At 38.9% G+C, this 15,415-nt stretch overlaps 1 protein-coding gene across 1 annotated transcript; it reads left to right on the forward strand.

The window, feature by feature from the left end:
• Positions 1-3,097: 3,097 nt before the first annotated feature.
• On the forward strand, positions 3,098-11,167 carry LOC134672711 (uncharacterized). Its single transcript, XM_063530656.1, has 4 exons — positions 3,098-3,275; positions 7,306-7,640; positions 8,675-8,854; positions 9,531-11,167. The coding sequence occupies exons 1-4, from the start codon at positions 3,146-3,148 to the stop codon at positions 9,624-9,626; spliced, it is 741 nt and encodes a 246-aa protein (XP_063386726.1). The 5' UTR covers positions 3,098-3,145; the 3' UTR covers positions 9,627-11,167.
• Positions 11,168-15,415: the final 4,248 nt, after the last annotated feature.

The raw sequence follows: 15,415 nt of genomic DNA on the forward strand, positions 1-15,415 counted from the left end.
GTAGGTACAGGATGAATAGTGTTCGTAAATCGAATCTTTCTCTGCCTCTCTATCGCTCTTGCATATAGTATAGTGTATCAGGGAGATAGTAGATAACGAAATTTCGATGTTCGCGGTGAGCCCCCACTTTAGTATGAATAGCGCAAGGGTTTCTAGGGAGGGTGGGATTTGATATAAAATTCAAACAATCAAATTAACCATTGATTGATAGGGTGTTTGGTGCCTGCTCGTGTTACGGAGGGAATCGATGTACTATTTGCAACTCTACACTCGAGGATTTATTTTTAAAAAGCTTTCAGACTCTTCGAGTAATTCTAGAATAGAATTTCGTAATATATTTACTTAATTTAAAGTGTTGTGCGATTTATTTCTCTTGTTTGAAATGCACTAGACAACTATAAAGCGGTTATTAGCTGATTTTAAGTTATGTAACTTAACTTGAAGTTATCTACTATTACCAAATTGTTACTCGGTCCGTCTGTAACCTTTTTATGACATTTGACACGTAGAAAAGGCAGGTACAGTCGAACCACACCACCAAATCGCTAAGTCATCATACCAAGTGAGTATATTATTATGTACGATAGGAAGTTGAAACTGTTGAAAGTTTGTGAGTGTCACCATCACGTCACTGAAATTTCTATATCTGGGTACAACTTTAACACTATTATATTTTTTCTGTACATTCAAAGTTCCTCGGAAAAGAACCCTGGAGCCCTGCAGGGCCACAGCCCTTATTTATTTCTTCCGCGGAACCCTCCTCCGCAGAAAGCGCGGAAATTAAACTTCCGGGAGGTTATTTGGATGTTTTCGGCACAAAGAAGAATGTAATGGAAAAAGTTGTTGAAAAACATATTAATAAATTGCTGAATATGATCGTACAGCGGTGTTCGAAGTCACAAAGGAGTTGTGAACTCGGGATTTTGTGGGAGTATTCTGTATTTTTTTTGCGGTTTTGTATTAGGCTAGCACGAACGTTGCAACAATGTCTCGCGCGTGAGATGGACTACTTTAAGCGTATTTAATCACATAAATAAGTCTAATAAGTTAATCATAATGGCAAGTTAAACAAATCATAAACAACAAACTACATTCATGTATAATCAATCGTCAATCCAGTGCAGGGTGAAATAAATCCGTTAATGCCGTTCCAATATTAAAATTCGCTTTGGACACAGCCACAGTGGTCACATGCAGGGGGTTGTTCAACCACCGCACCGCCCAACCCCGTTTGCAAGCAATTAACAACAGGCTAAGAGAAAGACCAGTATAACCAGAGATGCGTTAATGTTATGTTAATATCTCTTTTAAATGTATATCTCATGCGTTTATTTCCTCATTAAATAATTCTGTGCGTTAAAAAATAAAACACGATATACCTCCGGAGTCATTACCGGACAATGAATGAGGCCATTACGGGAGGTTTTCTAAATGGCGTTCATGCTAAGCCCTTTTCGGCCGCGGTGACACTGGGCCGTGACAGCTGGGTCGTAGCGTAGCGGTCACTCACAAGTCTCACAACTCTCAAAGCAATGTGGTTGTGGACGCAGTTTACTTATATTTACTAGTATGTATAGGTGCATAAGTACTTGCATACTATATAGATACCTGTATAAAGATTGGATTGTTGTTGTATATGTATAGGTTTTATAGGATAAAATATATTTCGATTGTATAGTGGTGGCTGGGTCGTCCGTGTAACTTTTAATCTAATATGCCGGCGACTGAATATTCTAGTTAGTTGCTAATAATATTATGTTTCCCGTGTATATCTACTTATAGAAATAGACAAGATGATTGGATGTCGTGATGTAAGCCACTTGCCATCGTAGTAATTTGTATAGGTACAGTCGGCATCAGATATAACGGAGCGGTCAAGGTGTTCAAAAATATGTAAACTTGTAATGGCTCCTCTACACGATGGGCCAACGCCGGCCACTCCACACAGCGGTCGAATGAGATAGCAATATCACTTGCTCCCTCTAACCCATTAATGCGTCCCTTGGAGTGGCCGGCGTTGGCCCATCGTGTAGAGGAGCCATAACGTGCATGCATGTTTAGATGTTCATCTTGATAATGATAATAGGGGCTTTGTTCAGATATTTGTGAACACTAGTGGCCGCTCCGATATATTTACCTGTCTGATGGCGAGTTTACCGCAAGTTATGTAGGTATCGTGCCGTGATAATTACGATACATAATAAGTAGTTATATAGCGACTACATTTACATAAATATCGCCGGTAGGTACCTATAATTCTTACTGAAGTGATGAACTGATGAACTAGCACTTGTAGAGTTAAATACTTACTTCTTTTTTTAATATTTTTCCACTATGTATATAAATTAGAACCATTACCTACTTATTACCTTAGTAGAACTTCTATTAAAGTTATCTGGTTACGCTACCCACAGGTTGTCTGGGCGAGATCGGTATTTAGTGATATGATATGACCACCTGTTGTCTGCAATCTGCATCGATCTTATGTTTCATCGATTGTTTTTTTTTCTGAAATTTTAACGCTGTGCAATAAAAAGTATTAAGTATGACATATCTAAATGAGATTGATATTTATAACCTTGAATGTAGGTACATCGGCGGAAGGATTTTCTCTGCACAATCTAACTTCTTTATCTTATCTAATGAATGGAAATATCGATATGCAGAGCGCCTAAGTACTAAGCCAGCGCTTTGCGCTAATTGATATACATACCTACATAGTAGTAACCTAAGTATATCTATACTAGTTTAGGTTACTATCTTCTTTTATAACGTAAGGTGGGGTATAAGGCTAATACTTATAGTTTATTTTGGTCGGAACAAGACAAACTGTATGAGGATTCCATGCTAAGTGACAGTCTTACCCCATTTTAATAACAAAACTTACCCCACTTTACATTACATATCTAGATAGATCGGCGTTATTAAACTATTAAAAACGCAAACACTTTCAAGTATTAATAAAAGGCACGTATTTAACCGGCCTTAATAAAACTCAATATAAATAATGCGCATTTATGTGTGCCGCGCGGCGGGGCCGGGCCGGCGGCGGCGGCGGCGGCGGCGGCGGGCGCTGGCGGGCGCTGCGCTGGCGGGCCCGGCCCGCGCCCCGCTGCGCCGCGCGTCAGTCGCCGCTCGAGCCAGCATGGAGCAGCTCATCGCCGCCGTGCGCAACTACCCCTGCCTGTGGAACACCACAGCCATAGAATATCGCGACCAAGAGCTAAAGGACGCCGCCTGGGCCGAGGTCATGAAGGAAACTAGTCTATCATCAGGTAAGTCAAGGCCGGACGCGTGCGAATACACCCGAACGCGTTGTACCACTAATGTAGCGTCGTTGAGCGTCAATCTTATTGTAAAGGATTAAGGTTCACGTTCGGTTAGCTGTATGTAAATGCATTGGCGTTTTTCAAAATGGCGTCTTAGTAGCGTTAATGATTCATGTAGGTACTTAAGTCGGTCGTTGGCCATGAGTTCAAGGTCAGGCTATTATGTAATATTAAGGAAAACATACTCGTATGTTACTTATAATTGATTTCTTTTGATTGTGTTTACTTTGCAGCGATGTAGTTGGCAATTGAAACAATCTTGTGCTATGCTATTGTATTGTATTATGAACTTTATTTCAAACGTCTAAGGTTTACTTTAGCTGTTTTTCGCTTAGTTTTAATATTGATTCCATTTTGGAATTTCGTAGTTTGAATGGTTATTATTTATTACCAATTTTTATTGAAAAAATGGGCAGAAGATAAAAATATCTGCCAAGTTTTGTGTTTATTTTAGGTAATAGTAAGTACTTACCTATTTTATTAACGCAGTATTTTGTGTACGACCGGTTGTCGGGTAGGGAGGGTACCTGCTCGGCGCGAGGGTCCGGGTTCGACCCCTGCTCGGGTCACTCTAGGACGCTTATTTATAGAACCCCGCCGGTTGCAACGGGTTGATTTAGAAAGGAATAATATTAAAACATTTTTAGAAAATTGTATTTTGGATAATACCTTTGACTACATTTTATATTCAGTAAATTTTAGTTGGTAAGGTACTTTTTTAACTGCTTGAGTAAGGTAATAAACGCCCTTATATTTGTAACCACGATTTAAATTTAGATAAGTAAGTACTTTGTGAGTTTATTTAGGTATAAGTATTAAGGTATACGAGTTAAGGGTTTTTTTTGTTTTGTTATGTTTAGGTATATTATTATCTCGAGAAGTTGTAAAATAAATAAATAAAAACTTTTTACAAAAAAAAGAAAACCGACTTCAAAAAGGATGAAATAAAATATTATCCTTTTTAAGTCTATGCGTTACCAACTGATATGTTTGAAGTCGGTGCCAAGCCAACTTTTGAAGCATACCATAATTTTGATGTACGTTGGATTGTACTTTCTGTAGGTACAGTCGACGTTAAAAATATGTTTACACTTTTCGTCTTATTACAAAGGAGTAAGGTGCAAAAGTGTATAATACATATCTTTGACGTCGACTTTACCTAAGAACACACGATCAAACCTTCTTGGCACAGTCCGTACCATGTTTGTCGGCATGCAAGCGTGGGATTGGGACTGAAGTTATTTCCCGTCCCTTATTCAGAGGACTACATTTCAAAATATAAAACAATTCAAGGAATTTACGTTCTTGCCAAATTTCACCTAAAGCGGTTCAGTTGTTTAGCCATGAAAAGGCGACAAAGAGGCAGACAGAATTACTTACACATTTATTAATAGTTCTAATGGTACAGTTCTAATGGGATTTATAGTCATAAAGCTGATTATTTTTGACGGGTATTCTTTACTACTTGGCTTGGCACCGACTTCAAACATATCAGTTGGTAACGCATAGACTTAAAAAGGATAATATTTTATTTCATCCTTTTTGAAGTCGGTTTTCTTTTTTTTGTAAAAAGTTTTTATTTTTCCATTTTTAGTTTTAACGCATTGTTAATAGCGCGATGCGTGAATGAAAAACAACATCATGATTAACACTAAATTCGTGTATCTACTTTAATAAATATGTAATCTGGAATTTTCTCGAGTCCGCCTGGGAAATTATAATTCCTGTCACTACACTAAATCCATCCTCCGCCCCGCCACTGACCCAATCCCTCAACCCCCCCGATCACTCAACCTCATAGCGTGTCAACCCCTGATCCATGTACCCCTCGGCCCTGAACCAGCACCCCTTCAACCACCATTACCCGACCCCTTAACTCCTAACCCTAACCCCCGATCAGTAGCCTTACCAGCTTACCAAGAGTTTGACATTGATTTATTCGCTAGCGTGTGTGTAACTTACTTTCTTTGCATCTCGCTCGTACTGGAATATTAGTGCGAGCGAGATGCATAAAAAGTAAGTTACGAAGACATTAGCGTCGCTAACTTAGCGAATATGTCAATGTCAAACTCGTGGTAAGGCTACACTTGCACTACATCAAATTGGCGGTGTTCGGAAGCAAATGCTCGAGTTACTTTAGAAAACACCGAAATCACTTTACACGTGCCTTTAAAAACTGAGGAGTTCCCTCAATTCCTCATGGATTCCATCATCAGACCAGAACCAAAAATAATACGGAAACACCTTGGAGGCAACTCCTTCCAAACAAAAAAAGAATTACTCAAATCGGATCACAGGTGCCGGAGTAATCGCTGAACATACTACATTTAATAAATCATCATCATTATCATCAAAACAATCATCATCATCAGGTCTACTTCATCAAAGTGGTGGTTTTCGGGAGAAAATGCTCGAGTTGCTTAAGAAAACACCCAAATCACCATGGATGTGCCTTTAAAAATTGAGGAGTTCCCTCAATTCCTCATGGATCCCATCATCAGAACAGAACCAAATTAAAATGGGACCAACTCGGAGGTAGCTCCTTTTAAACAAAAAAAGAATTACTCAAATCGGACTACGGATGTCGGAGTAATCGGTGAACGTACATAGAAAAAAAAAAAAAAATAGCCACAACCGAATACAGAACCTCCTCCTTCTATGAAATGGAAGTCGGTTAAAAATGGAATTTAATATTACGACAGAGCGAGATTGGTAATAGAATGTGTACGGCCAAGGAATTAAATTTCGGTGCCATTTCGTACCTTGTCATAGTGACAATGTATGAGATCCCTAGCGATTTTCATATTGATTGCCACTGTGCGAAGGCACGTACCTAATGGTACTGAAATTAAATTCATTGGCTGTAGCAAGCTGTAGGTACCTACTTGATTGTTTATTTGCGTGCATTTGTATACCTTCGACGATGTTTAATTGCTCAGCAATCTAGTACAGCACGGGTTTAATTAACTTGATGAATGTATTTCGATTTCAACCAACTCCAACCGATTGTTAGCAATTTGCAAAGCTGTTCGACTCGTGGGTTTGGTCTCTTTAGTCAGAGGGTGGAATTATGTAGACAGGGTATGTTGACGGCAAAGCGTTATTGATTGTACCGTAGCAAGGCGGACAGTTTCTGCGGTTCAAAGATGTGTTGAAGCGGCATATGAAGAGAGCTCATATAGAGCCATCAACATGGGAGACACTAGCTGGTGACCGTCCACAGTGGAGGCATATTGTGCAGACGCAGGTGCGTGAGTTTGAAGCCAGGCGACGCACAGAGCTCGACGTTAAGCGTGACGAGCTAAAGGCCAGACCACCTGTGGCCATCACGTACAATTACGTCGGAGGGGTGCTGACATGCAGCGAATGTGGACGCACATTTGCTGCAAGGATTGGCTACGTCAGTCACCTGAGAGCGCACCAGCGACGCTCTCAGCTGTAGCATAGCAGTCGCTGTAGCCGAAAACGGCTAGGAGGAGATGATGATGATGATGATGATTGATTGTAATAGTGTTTATTCATTTTAACCACACCAGCCTACACCAGCTCATAAAGCTCTCTTTATTTATTTATCAAATAATATGAGAAAGTTTTATTTCATCCTTAATAGTGGCCAAGTAAGTTGATCAGAATCAGAAAAATATTGATGCCACAAAAAGAAACCCTTATCAACTAATAAGTACAAAATAATTATACTTATATATGATGATGATAATAATGATTGACGTTAATTTTGAGTTTTTTCTTTATTTTTATTTTTTATAATATAATGTTTAAATGTAATACAAGTGGAATCTTGAGCGTTTCGAGGGAATATTAGCTCTCCGACACCTTTTTCTATGACGGGTGATCAGTACGTGATGCTTACTTTAGAAAATGAAGTGTCGGACACTTTGGTTCGGACCTCGGACCCTGATCGCTCTAGCGCGAGTAATCCTTTATTAACAAGAACAGTAAAACCCACGTTTGTCCACAGTAAAAGAAGTAAAACTAAAATGGAAAAAGCTCCGCGACTCTTACCGAGATGCGCTAAAACGGCAATCGGAGATGATGTCCCGCGAGCCCTCGGCCCGCAAGAACTACCCCTGGAAGTACATGCAGCACATGACCTTCCTCCAGCCGCACATGTCGGCGAGGAAGAAGCCCGAGGAGCCTCCGCCGCCGGTGCAGAACGGGCACGAGGACCATGAGGAGCAGGAGGAGCGGAACGGGCACACGGGGTCCAGTGAAGAGTCGGAGACAGAGGATGAGGAGCCGAAGAGGAAGTCGCAGCTGACGGTTATTGATAGGAAGTTGGATTATTTGTGTAAGGTAAGCATGGCGTCTTGTCACTAGTTATTAATTTATAATTTGGCCTATACACGTTCCACTGCTGGGCATAGGCCTACTCTCATGCGCGAGAGAGCTTGGGCTAGTGACCCACACTGACCCAATAGTAGGAGACTGCACAATACACCTTTGAATTTTTGCTGATACACCTTTGCTGATGTGTTAGAGACCCCATGGTATTTTCCTTCACCAAATAGCTGCTGGTAAACATCAAAGGATATTCCGAACAAAAGTTCCGAATAACCCATTAGAGTAAGGTACAAGCCAGGATTTGAATCCTCGAACGCCGGATTAGTCTATCAGATCAACTCGACCATCATCAATTCCATAAATCCTAGCTTAAATAAATTCTAAAACACATAAAACGAGTTTTATGTACTCAACTTTTACTCGATAACATTTGAACACTTACGTTAATTTTGCACAGTAAATGTTGGCTAGAAGCCAGCGATTCTCTATTGCTACCTCATAGTTTGTGCCTACTTCTAGTGCTCCGGATATCATAAACTTTAAACCTAATAGTCTTAATAGTGCCAGAATATAATTTTACGGTTATGATATGACTTCGTTGTTTGTGTTAGACAAATAGACACTAAGGAAGCTATGGAGTCAAATACGCAGCAATATGGCTTCCTCGTTCAATAGTTTCTTAAATACCACTCTGATAAACATGCTCTAATTTAAACATCCATCAATATGGGAATCTGTGATTATCAGCCAGAGATCGATTTGCATCCTAAATTGACAGTAAGGCCAGTTCAGACGGGATCAGAAAAGGAATTGTCGTCAATATATTTTTGCACACCAACTGATTTGATCAGAAAATTTAATGAGATTGGCGAAGAATAGTCTCGTCTGGACTGGCCTTGAGACTCGAATATCGAGAACTCAAACTCAGTTTCCTATGATTAGGATTATGGGGACATACAATGTGTATTGACTTGCCATTTCGAAGAAGAAAAATTAGTTTAAAATGCACAGTTTTTATTACATTACTGACTAGTATAATTCCCCAGGCATCATCAGGCAAGCGGCGCTCCGGATCTTGGCGGCGGCGGTCGTCGCCCGCGCAGCCCGCACCGGATCCCATCGACATTTTCTTCAACAGCATGTGCCAGACCACCAAGCGGTTCCCGTATCCTGCGCAAATCAAGATAAAACGGGTGCTGTTCGATGCAGTGCTGGCGGCTGAGGAGGTTAGTCTTCAACATCGACATCTTCAACAGCATATCATCCACCAAGTGGGTCCCGTATCCTGCACAGATCAAGATAAAACGGGTGCTGTTCGATGCAGTGCTGGCGGCTGAGGAGGTTAGTCTTCAACATCGACATCTTCAACAGCATATCATCCACCAAGTGGGTCCCGTATCCTGCACAGATCAAGATAAAACGGGTGCTGTTCGATGCTGTGCTGGCGGCTGAGGAGGTTAGTCTTCAACATCGACATTTTCAACAGCATATCATCCATCAAGTGGTTTCTGTATCCTGCGCAAATCAAGATTAAAAGAGTGTTGTTTGATGCTGTGTTAGGGCCCCCCCACATCTGGCGTCTTTCGAGCGTCGGCGCCTACAATTCTATGGCCGACGTCGACGCAATGTCGACGCAACTGCGCAGCGACGTCATTTTCCATAGCGCTGGACCGACGCCGACAGACGCCGACGCTCGAAAGACGCCAGATGTGGGGGGGCCCTTAGCTGCTGTACACATTCCCCAGCTAGTGCTTAGGCAAACAAGGCACAGTCGCCGTCCGAATTTTGAGAGATAATTTCTTACGACTTCTGTTAACTCTCTGTGTGTCTGTGTGTTACTCGTATCGTATGTTATTTTGGTTTAGCTTTAAGACCTTTTAATATCTTAATTTTCCTTCGTAGGCGCTGTTAGCCGAGCAACAGAACTACGCGAGCCTGTGGGCCCGGGCGGCCTCGTCGTCCAGCAGCGAGGCCGAGTCGAAGGCCGACCCCTCCTGAGCGCGCCGACGCCAGTACCGCCGCTACCAGCGGTACTACTGGTACCAGTACGCTTATATGCGTACGGAGTGAAGACTGAAACATAGCCTATGAAACGTTCTCATACAACTTTATTATTTTTAAGCACATTTTTTGGCTTTTGTGTTATGTGCGTCGCCGACAAAGTCTGGAAAGAGCCGATTTTTATTTTGTTCTCAATTTTTATTCGTTAAGTTCCGACATAATTTGGCTTGTTTGAAGAGTTTTTTATTCTGTGGAGGAATACAACTTGTCACAATTTGTCACAAAAAAACCCGGTGAATGATTAAAATACCGTATTATTTCTAACTCAGTGAAACATTTTTTGAAATACGATGAAATTTCTATTACATTGTATCTCTTGTATTTTAGTTTGTATAGAATAGGGAACTTTACGAGTATCTATCCACCAAAACTTATCGAGATGTACTAAAAATTGTTGACAATTAAGTAAAAATCGGCCCTAAATAACTTCGTAAACCTAGTTTTAATATCCTCTATATTTGTTCTTTTACACTTGAGTTCTGAGATTGGTGACTAAAGTTTTTTTTTACTAACAATAGTACTTAACAATAAGATCTTGTAATGTAAACGCCAAATACACTTTTAAGGTAAGAATTAGATATTTTCGAAAAGGTTTCGTTGCTTTAAGTGTACATACGAGTATATATATCTCTACGATTTGTGGCCAAGCCAGGGAAACATTTATCGCCGACGGTTTAAAAAAATAATTTAATTAGAATTTATATGCATACAATTACTATTGATATATAATTGGATTTCGCCTCCTTAAAATTTTGATTATTTCTACGAATATATATTTTTTAATTTAAGAAATAATGTTTTATCAAGGAAAATAAGTTAAGTATCATTTATATGTATGTAGTGTGATTGAAACAAAAATAAGGATTAAGTACCTATCTCCTGAATTAAAATTTAAATAATTAATTAAAAAAAATGGCAGGTAGCTATTAAAGTATTCTCTCTTAGCATAGCGAACATTACGGACAATATTTTAGCAAAAATGGCGTAAGACCAATAAATATTTTATGCGAGTAAAAATTAAACCGTGAAGGACTGACTGGTCGTGAACTATTAGGTTAGTGCTATTTTATAATAATTGATGATGGCATTGGCAGTATCTGATTATGATTACCAGTAAGCAGTATTGTACAATCACTTAGTTAAGCACATTTGATACCTGGATTTCTTAACGATCTCAAATTTAATTGTATGTAAATGTACCAGTAATTGACACAGTACGTATAACAACAGAATATGTAGAAGCCAAAACTTATATAAACAAAAAAATAATCCTTCAAAGTCAATAATCCTTGAACATTATATTAGCATCAAGCACTGGTACATCAGGTATCTACAGACCCTAAATTTTACTTTATTTTTAAGCATTCTTAAAAAAAAAGCGATGTCAATCACTGGAACGCTTACCCTTTATTTTGTGTACCTGTTGTACAGTGAATTGTAATAGTAAAGTAAAGGAATTGAATAAAAAGTGAAGCGAGTATTGGCGCAGTTTCTCTCCCCCCCCCCCCCCTCCGGCCCCTCCCGGCCCCCTCCCGCGGCTGGGACTATAAATACCTAAGTGGAGCGGTATCGGCCGATGACCTGCGAGCTAGATTGTGCTCTATAGGAACGCTAGTTTGGTACTAGCATGTACTAACTGTCAGGGCTATGTGAAGTCTAGTCGAATACCTACTCTTATTCTTGCATAGAAGGCATTATTATATCAATATGTTTTTAAGATACTACATACTTTACAATTGGAAAAATAGCTAGGTATCTAGACACGCGGCAGCGTGTCAAGCCAAGTTCAAGCAAAGGAACTGGCTAGCCAGCGCCAAGTGTAATATTACACGAACCACTTGGTGCCACTTTTGACCCTTCTATAACTCAAAACATCTTTAACGTAAACACATAAAACTACGTGTGTTTAATTATATCCATAAGGACATCTAGAAGCCCAAATTTCATGAAGCTAGCTCAAACGGTTATAAAGATATGAAGGTCAAAAAGTCGTAAATTTTAAGACTGACTGACAGACTTATAGTACCTAAACCTAACCTACTTCCAGATGACCTAGAAGGATGAAATTTGGAATCCAGCTCAGTTATTGTGTGAAAGCGTAGGAAAAAATCTAAAAATAAAAAAAACTTATAAAATAGGGGGGGTCCCCATACAAAAAAAACCATTTTTTATTGTGACTGACATATAAGTACCTAAACCTAACATACTTCCAGATGACCTAGAAGGATGAAATTTGGAATCCAGCTCGGTTATTGTGTGTAAGCGTAGGAAAAAATCTAAAAACAAAAAAAAGTTAATGAATAGGGGGGTCCCCATACAAATTTCTTTTTTATTGTGACTAACATATAGTACCTAAACCTAACCTACTTCCAGATGACCTAGAAGGATGAAATTTGGAATCCAGCTCGGTAATTGTGTGTAAGCGTAGGAAAAAATCTAAAAATAAAAAAGTTAAAAAATAGGGGGGGTCCCCATACAAAAAACCTGTAATACGCGCTAAACAACCGGCCAACGGTGTGTCGTTGGTGGCGCGCGGCACCACATAATTAATACAAAGAACAGAAGTAAAAAACATGCAGCGGAAACACAAGAAAAAACATTAAATCTCAATACCTGCCTAGTTTTCTTTACAAAAAGTATTGATATCCCATCAAAAACATAAATGTAAAAAAGGAAAGCCAAGTTCAATACAAAAATGATGCTTGGCTGTGGGGTTCGCCGCAAAAAGAATGGAGATCTAAATGAGTGCCAACTTCTATGCAAAATCCAAATATGTATTTATAGGAACAAAATAACATTATAAACAAGTATTAAACTCTATTTCTTTGCTTTATTGGATACCTATAACAATTGCTGTTATTTAAAAAAAATGTGAGATCTTAAAGTAGGTTAGATTTGGCTTGGCCAGTTTTTATCAGAATTACAAAATATATATGTTGAATAACTTTATAAAATGACTGATGTAATGAAAACTAGCCAAGTCAAATCTAACCTGCTTTAAGATCTCGCATTTTTTTTAAATAACAGCAATTGTTATAGGTATCCAATAAAGCAAAGAAATAGAGTTTAATACTTGTTTATAATGTTATTTTGTTCCTATAAATACATATTTGGATTTTGCATAGAACTTGGCACTCATTTAGATCTCCATTCTTTTTGCGGCGAACCCCACAGCCAAGCATAATTTTTGTACTTGGCTCTCCTTTTTTACATTTATGTTTTTGATGGGATCCAAATTTATCCGTCCAATCTGTAATTTTTTTACTTCACATCTTTTACAAAAACCATTAACAATATAAATAAAAAATATATTTCCCTGAATAGTTTTAAAACACAAGCTAGGTCGTAGCAAAGGTCGTAGTAAGTAAGTCCAATCGAATTATTATATTAGTACCTGCTACGAGTATAGGTACATATGTAAGATAAAAAAAGACAAAGTTTATTTTTAGTTTTAATAACAAATATGAGTAGAAATCTACAGTCCTATTTTTATTATAACCAGATTAAGAAGCATAAACCCACAAGTAGCGCACGTAGGCGTTCATTTTTGAGTTTATTTAATGAAGGTAAATAGCTTTGGATAGGATGCATGCATTCTACAATTTCTATTACCTTCCACTAACCAGATGGTTATAAATTACTTTGAAATTGGATACAAGCTTGAATCCCAAAGGATAAGTATCGAAGTTAGTAATATTGTTGCCAAACAAAGCCACGGGACCACAATAACTCCGTTATAGGTACCCCAAGCAGGTGCCAATACACGTTCCCTAATGACCGCATTTACCCTGCAAAAGTCCCCGGATTCAATAAAGTCAAAGCAGGTAGCTTAAAAAAAGTTGAGAGTAAACCGTTTCTGCGAACGAACACGTAAACATCCGAACATATGTTAGTGACGGAACACAGCTGTTTCAAATTCCAAGCAGCTTAGTACAGTCAGCAACAATAGCAGCGGATCAAAAGTATCTGCCGATGCACCCTCGAATACATTTCTACAGTTCGAGTTCAAACGTGTTTGCCACAGTGTACAGTGTACGTGGCGGTGCACGATGGTATCCTATACCTTTATGATTATTTAGCACGAGGGTCATATCTATAAAATGTGATCAATAATCGAATTTAAACTGTTGTGAGACATAGGTACTACCATTGAAAAATTTACGGTTTATACCGGCAAAACCGGAACCGGTACCGGTAGGTAAACCATAAAATTATTCAATGTAATCAATATTCTGAAAACAGGAACGAAACCAATATCATTGTGCAGCTGTATTCAAATTCGGCAATTTAGTTAGCAGGTGTTGTCATATCGGTTTGCATCCAAATTGATTGTGATGAGAGGGAATATTGAGTACATATTACATCTTGTGACCACTCAAAAATACGTAGGTATTCATTTTTAATCTTTTTACTTATTACGATGAAATAAAGGTAAGTTACCTTTCTTATGAACCCGCATAGCTCTAGGTAGCCGAGGTATGTTTAACCATGTTGATCAAAACAAAATAAGACCTTATTATCTATCTATAGATCTATACTATAAGACCATAAATACCAATCTCACGTCACAAAGCATACGTCACAGTTACGGCTGGCATCAGCTGTTTATTGACGGTGTTTTTTTTCAAATTTAGACCGAATCTACAAGACAATAAAGACTAATCTCTCGTCAGCAAATACACATTATGTCTGGCATCAGCTGTTTAGTGACGTACGCGCAGGCGCATCCGTTGCGGCACTTTGATGAACACCCTATTCCCAAAATTCCACTACAAGCTAGCCAGTATAACTAGACCTTCAGATTGGTAAGAAACATCGATGGACGCAGATCAGATTAAAATTGGTAATTTGAATAATAATAAACAGCGTGTTCTGTGGAGCGAATCCTGCCGGTACGGAACACTAATGAACTTCCTATAGAGGAAATGACAAAAAACCCTTCCGTACAACGTGCAGTCGGGAACCGCGCGTGTAATGTGTTTTTTAAAGAGTTTAAATCTGGCGGTGGGTGACAAACAAAGTCGTTATGTTATTTGTTATACACTATGGCAATGGCATCTTAAATTTATATATGTTAATAAAAAAAAGTTAACGAAAACATTGTATGGCAGCACACAAACAATGATGGGGGTGGCAGATGCCATAAACAGTGACATGACTATATTGACTGCCTAATATAATAAATATAATAATTACTATATCTTTGATATTGACCATTTCCATATATGTTTTACCTATTTAAGTTCCGATGGCGTTTTTTTGTTTACGATTGTCATATTCCTTCACCTACGCTACGTCGGAGTGGTCGGATAGAAAAATTAATCCGGAAGTAAAATTAAAGTAAATTTTCATATTTGAGCGATATAAATAGTAAGATATCAAAATTCTATCTAGTTTTCGTTGTGCGCGGTAGACCCTCTGTACACACTTCAGCTGTTATTCATCTCATTGACGTTCATCAATGGAGTTGTTAGGTGTATTGAGCACGCGATGGCCAGGTGTAGCCGTGTGGCACCACACGTCAAGGGTTGCAACAATGGCCCCCCTCACCTTTACCGTCAATTTGTTACGATGCTCCCATGGACCATTACGCAGTACCCGTAAACTTTTCCACAATTTCGACGCACACACCAGGGTGGTCGCAGTTTGTACAAACAGATTAACGACTTCGGATTCCTTGTAGAAAACTGCTATTTAAAAATGTCCTAAGAAAAGTAAGCTTTACA

Source organism: Cydia fagiglandana, chromosome 17, assembly GCF_963556715.1.
Source record: "Cydia fagiglandana chromosome 17, ilCydFagi1.1, whole genome shotgun sequence".
In the NCBI taxonomy this organism is placed as follows: Eukaryota; Metazoa; Arthropoda; class Insecta; order Lepidoptera; family Tortricidae; genus Cydia; species Cydia fagiglandana.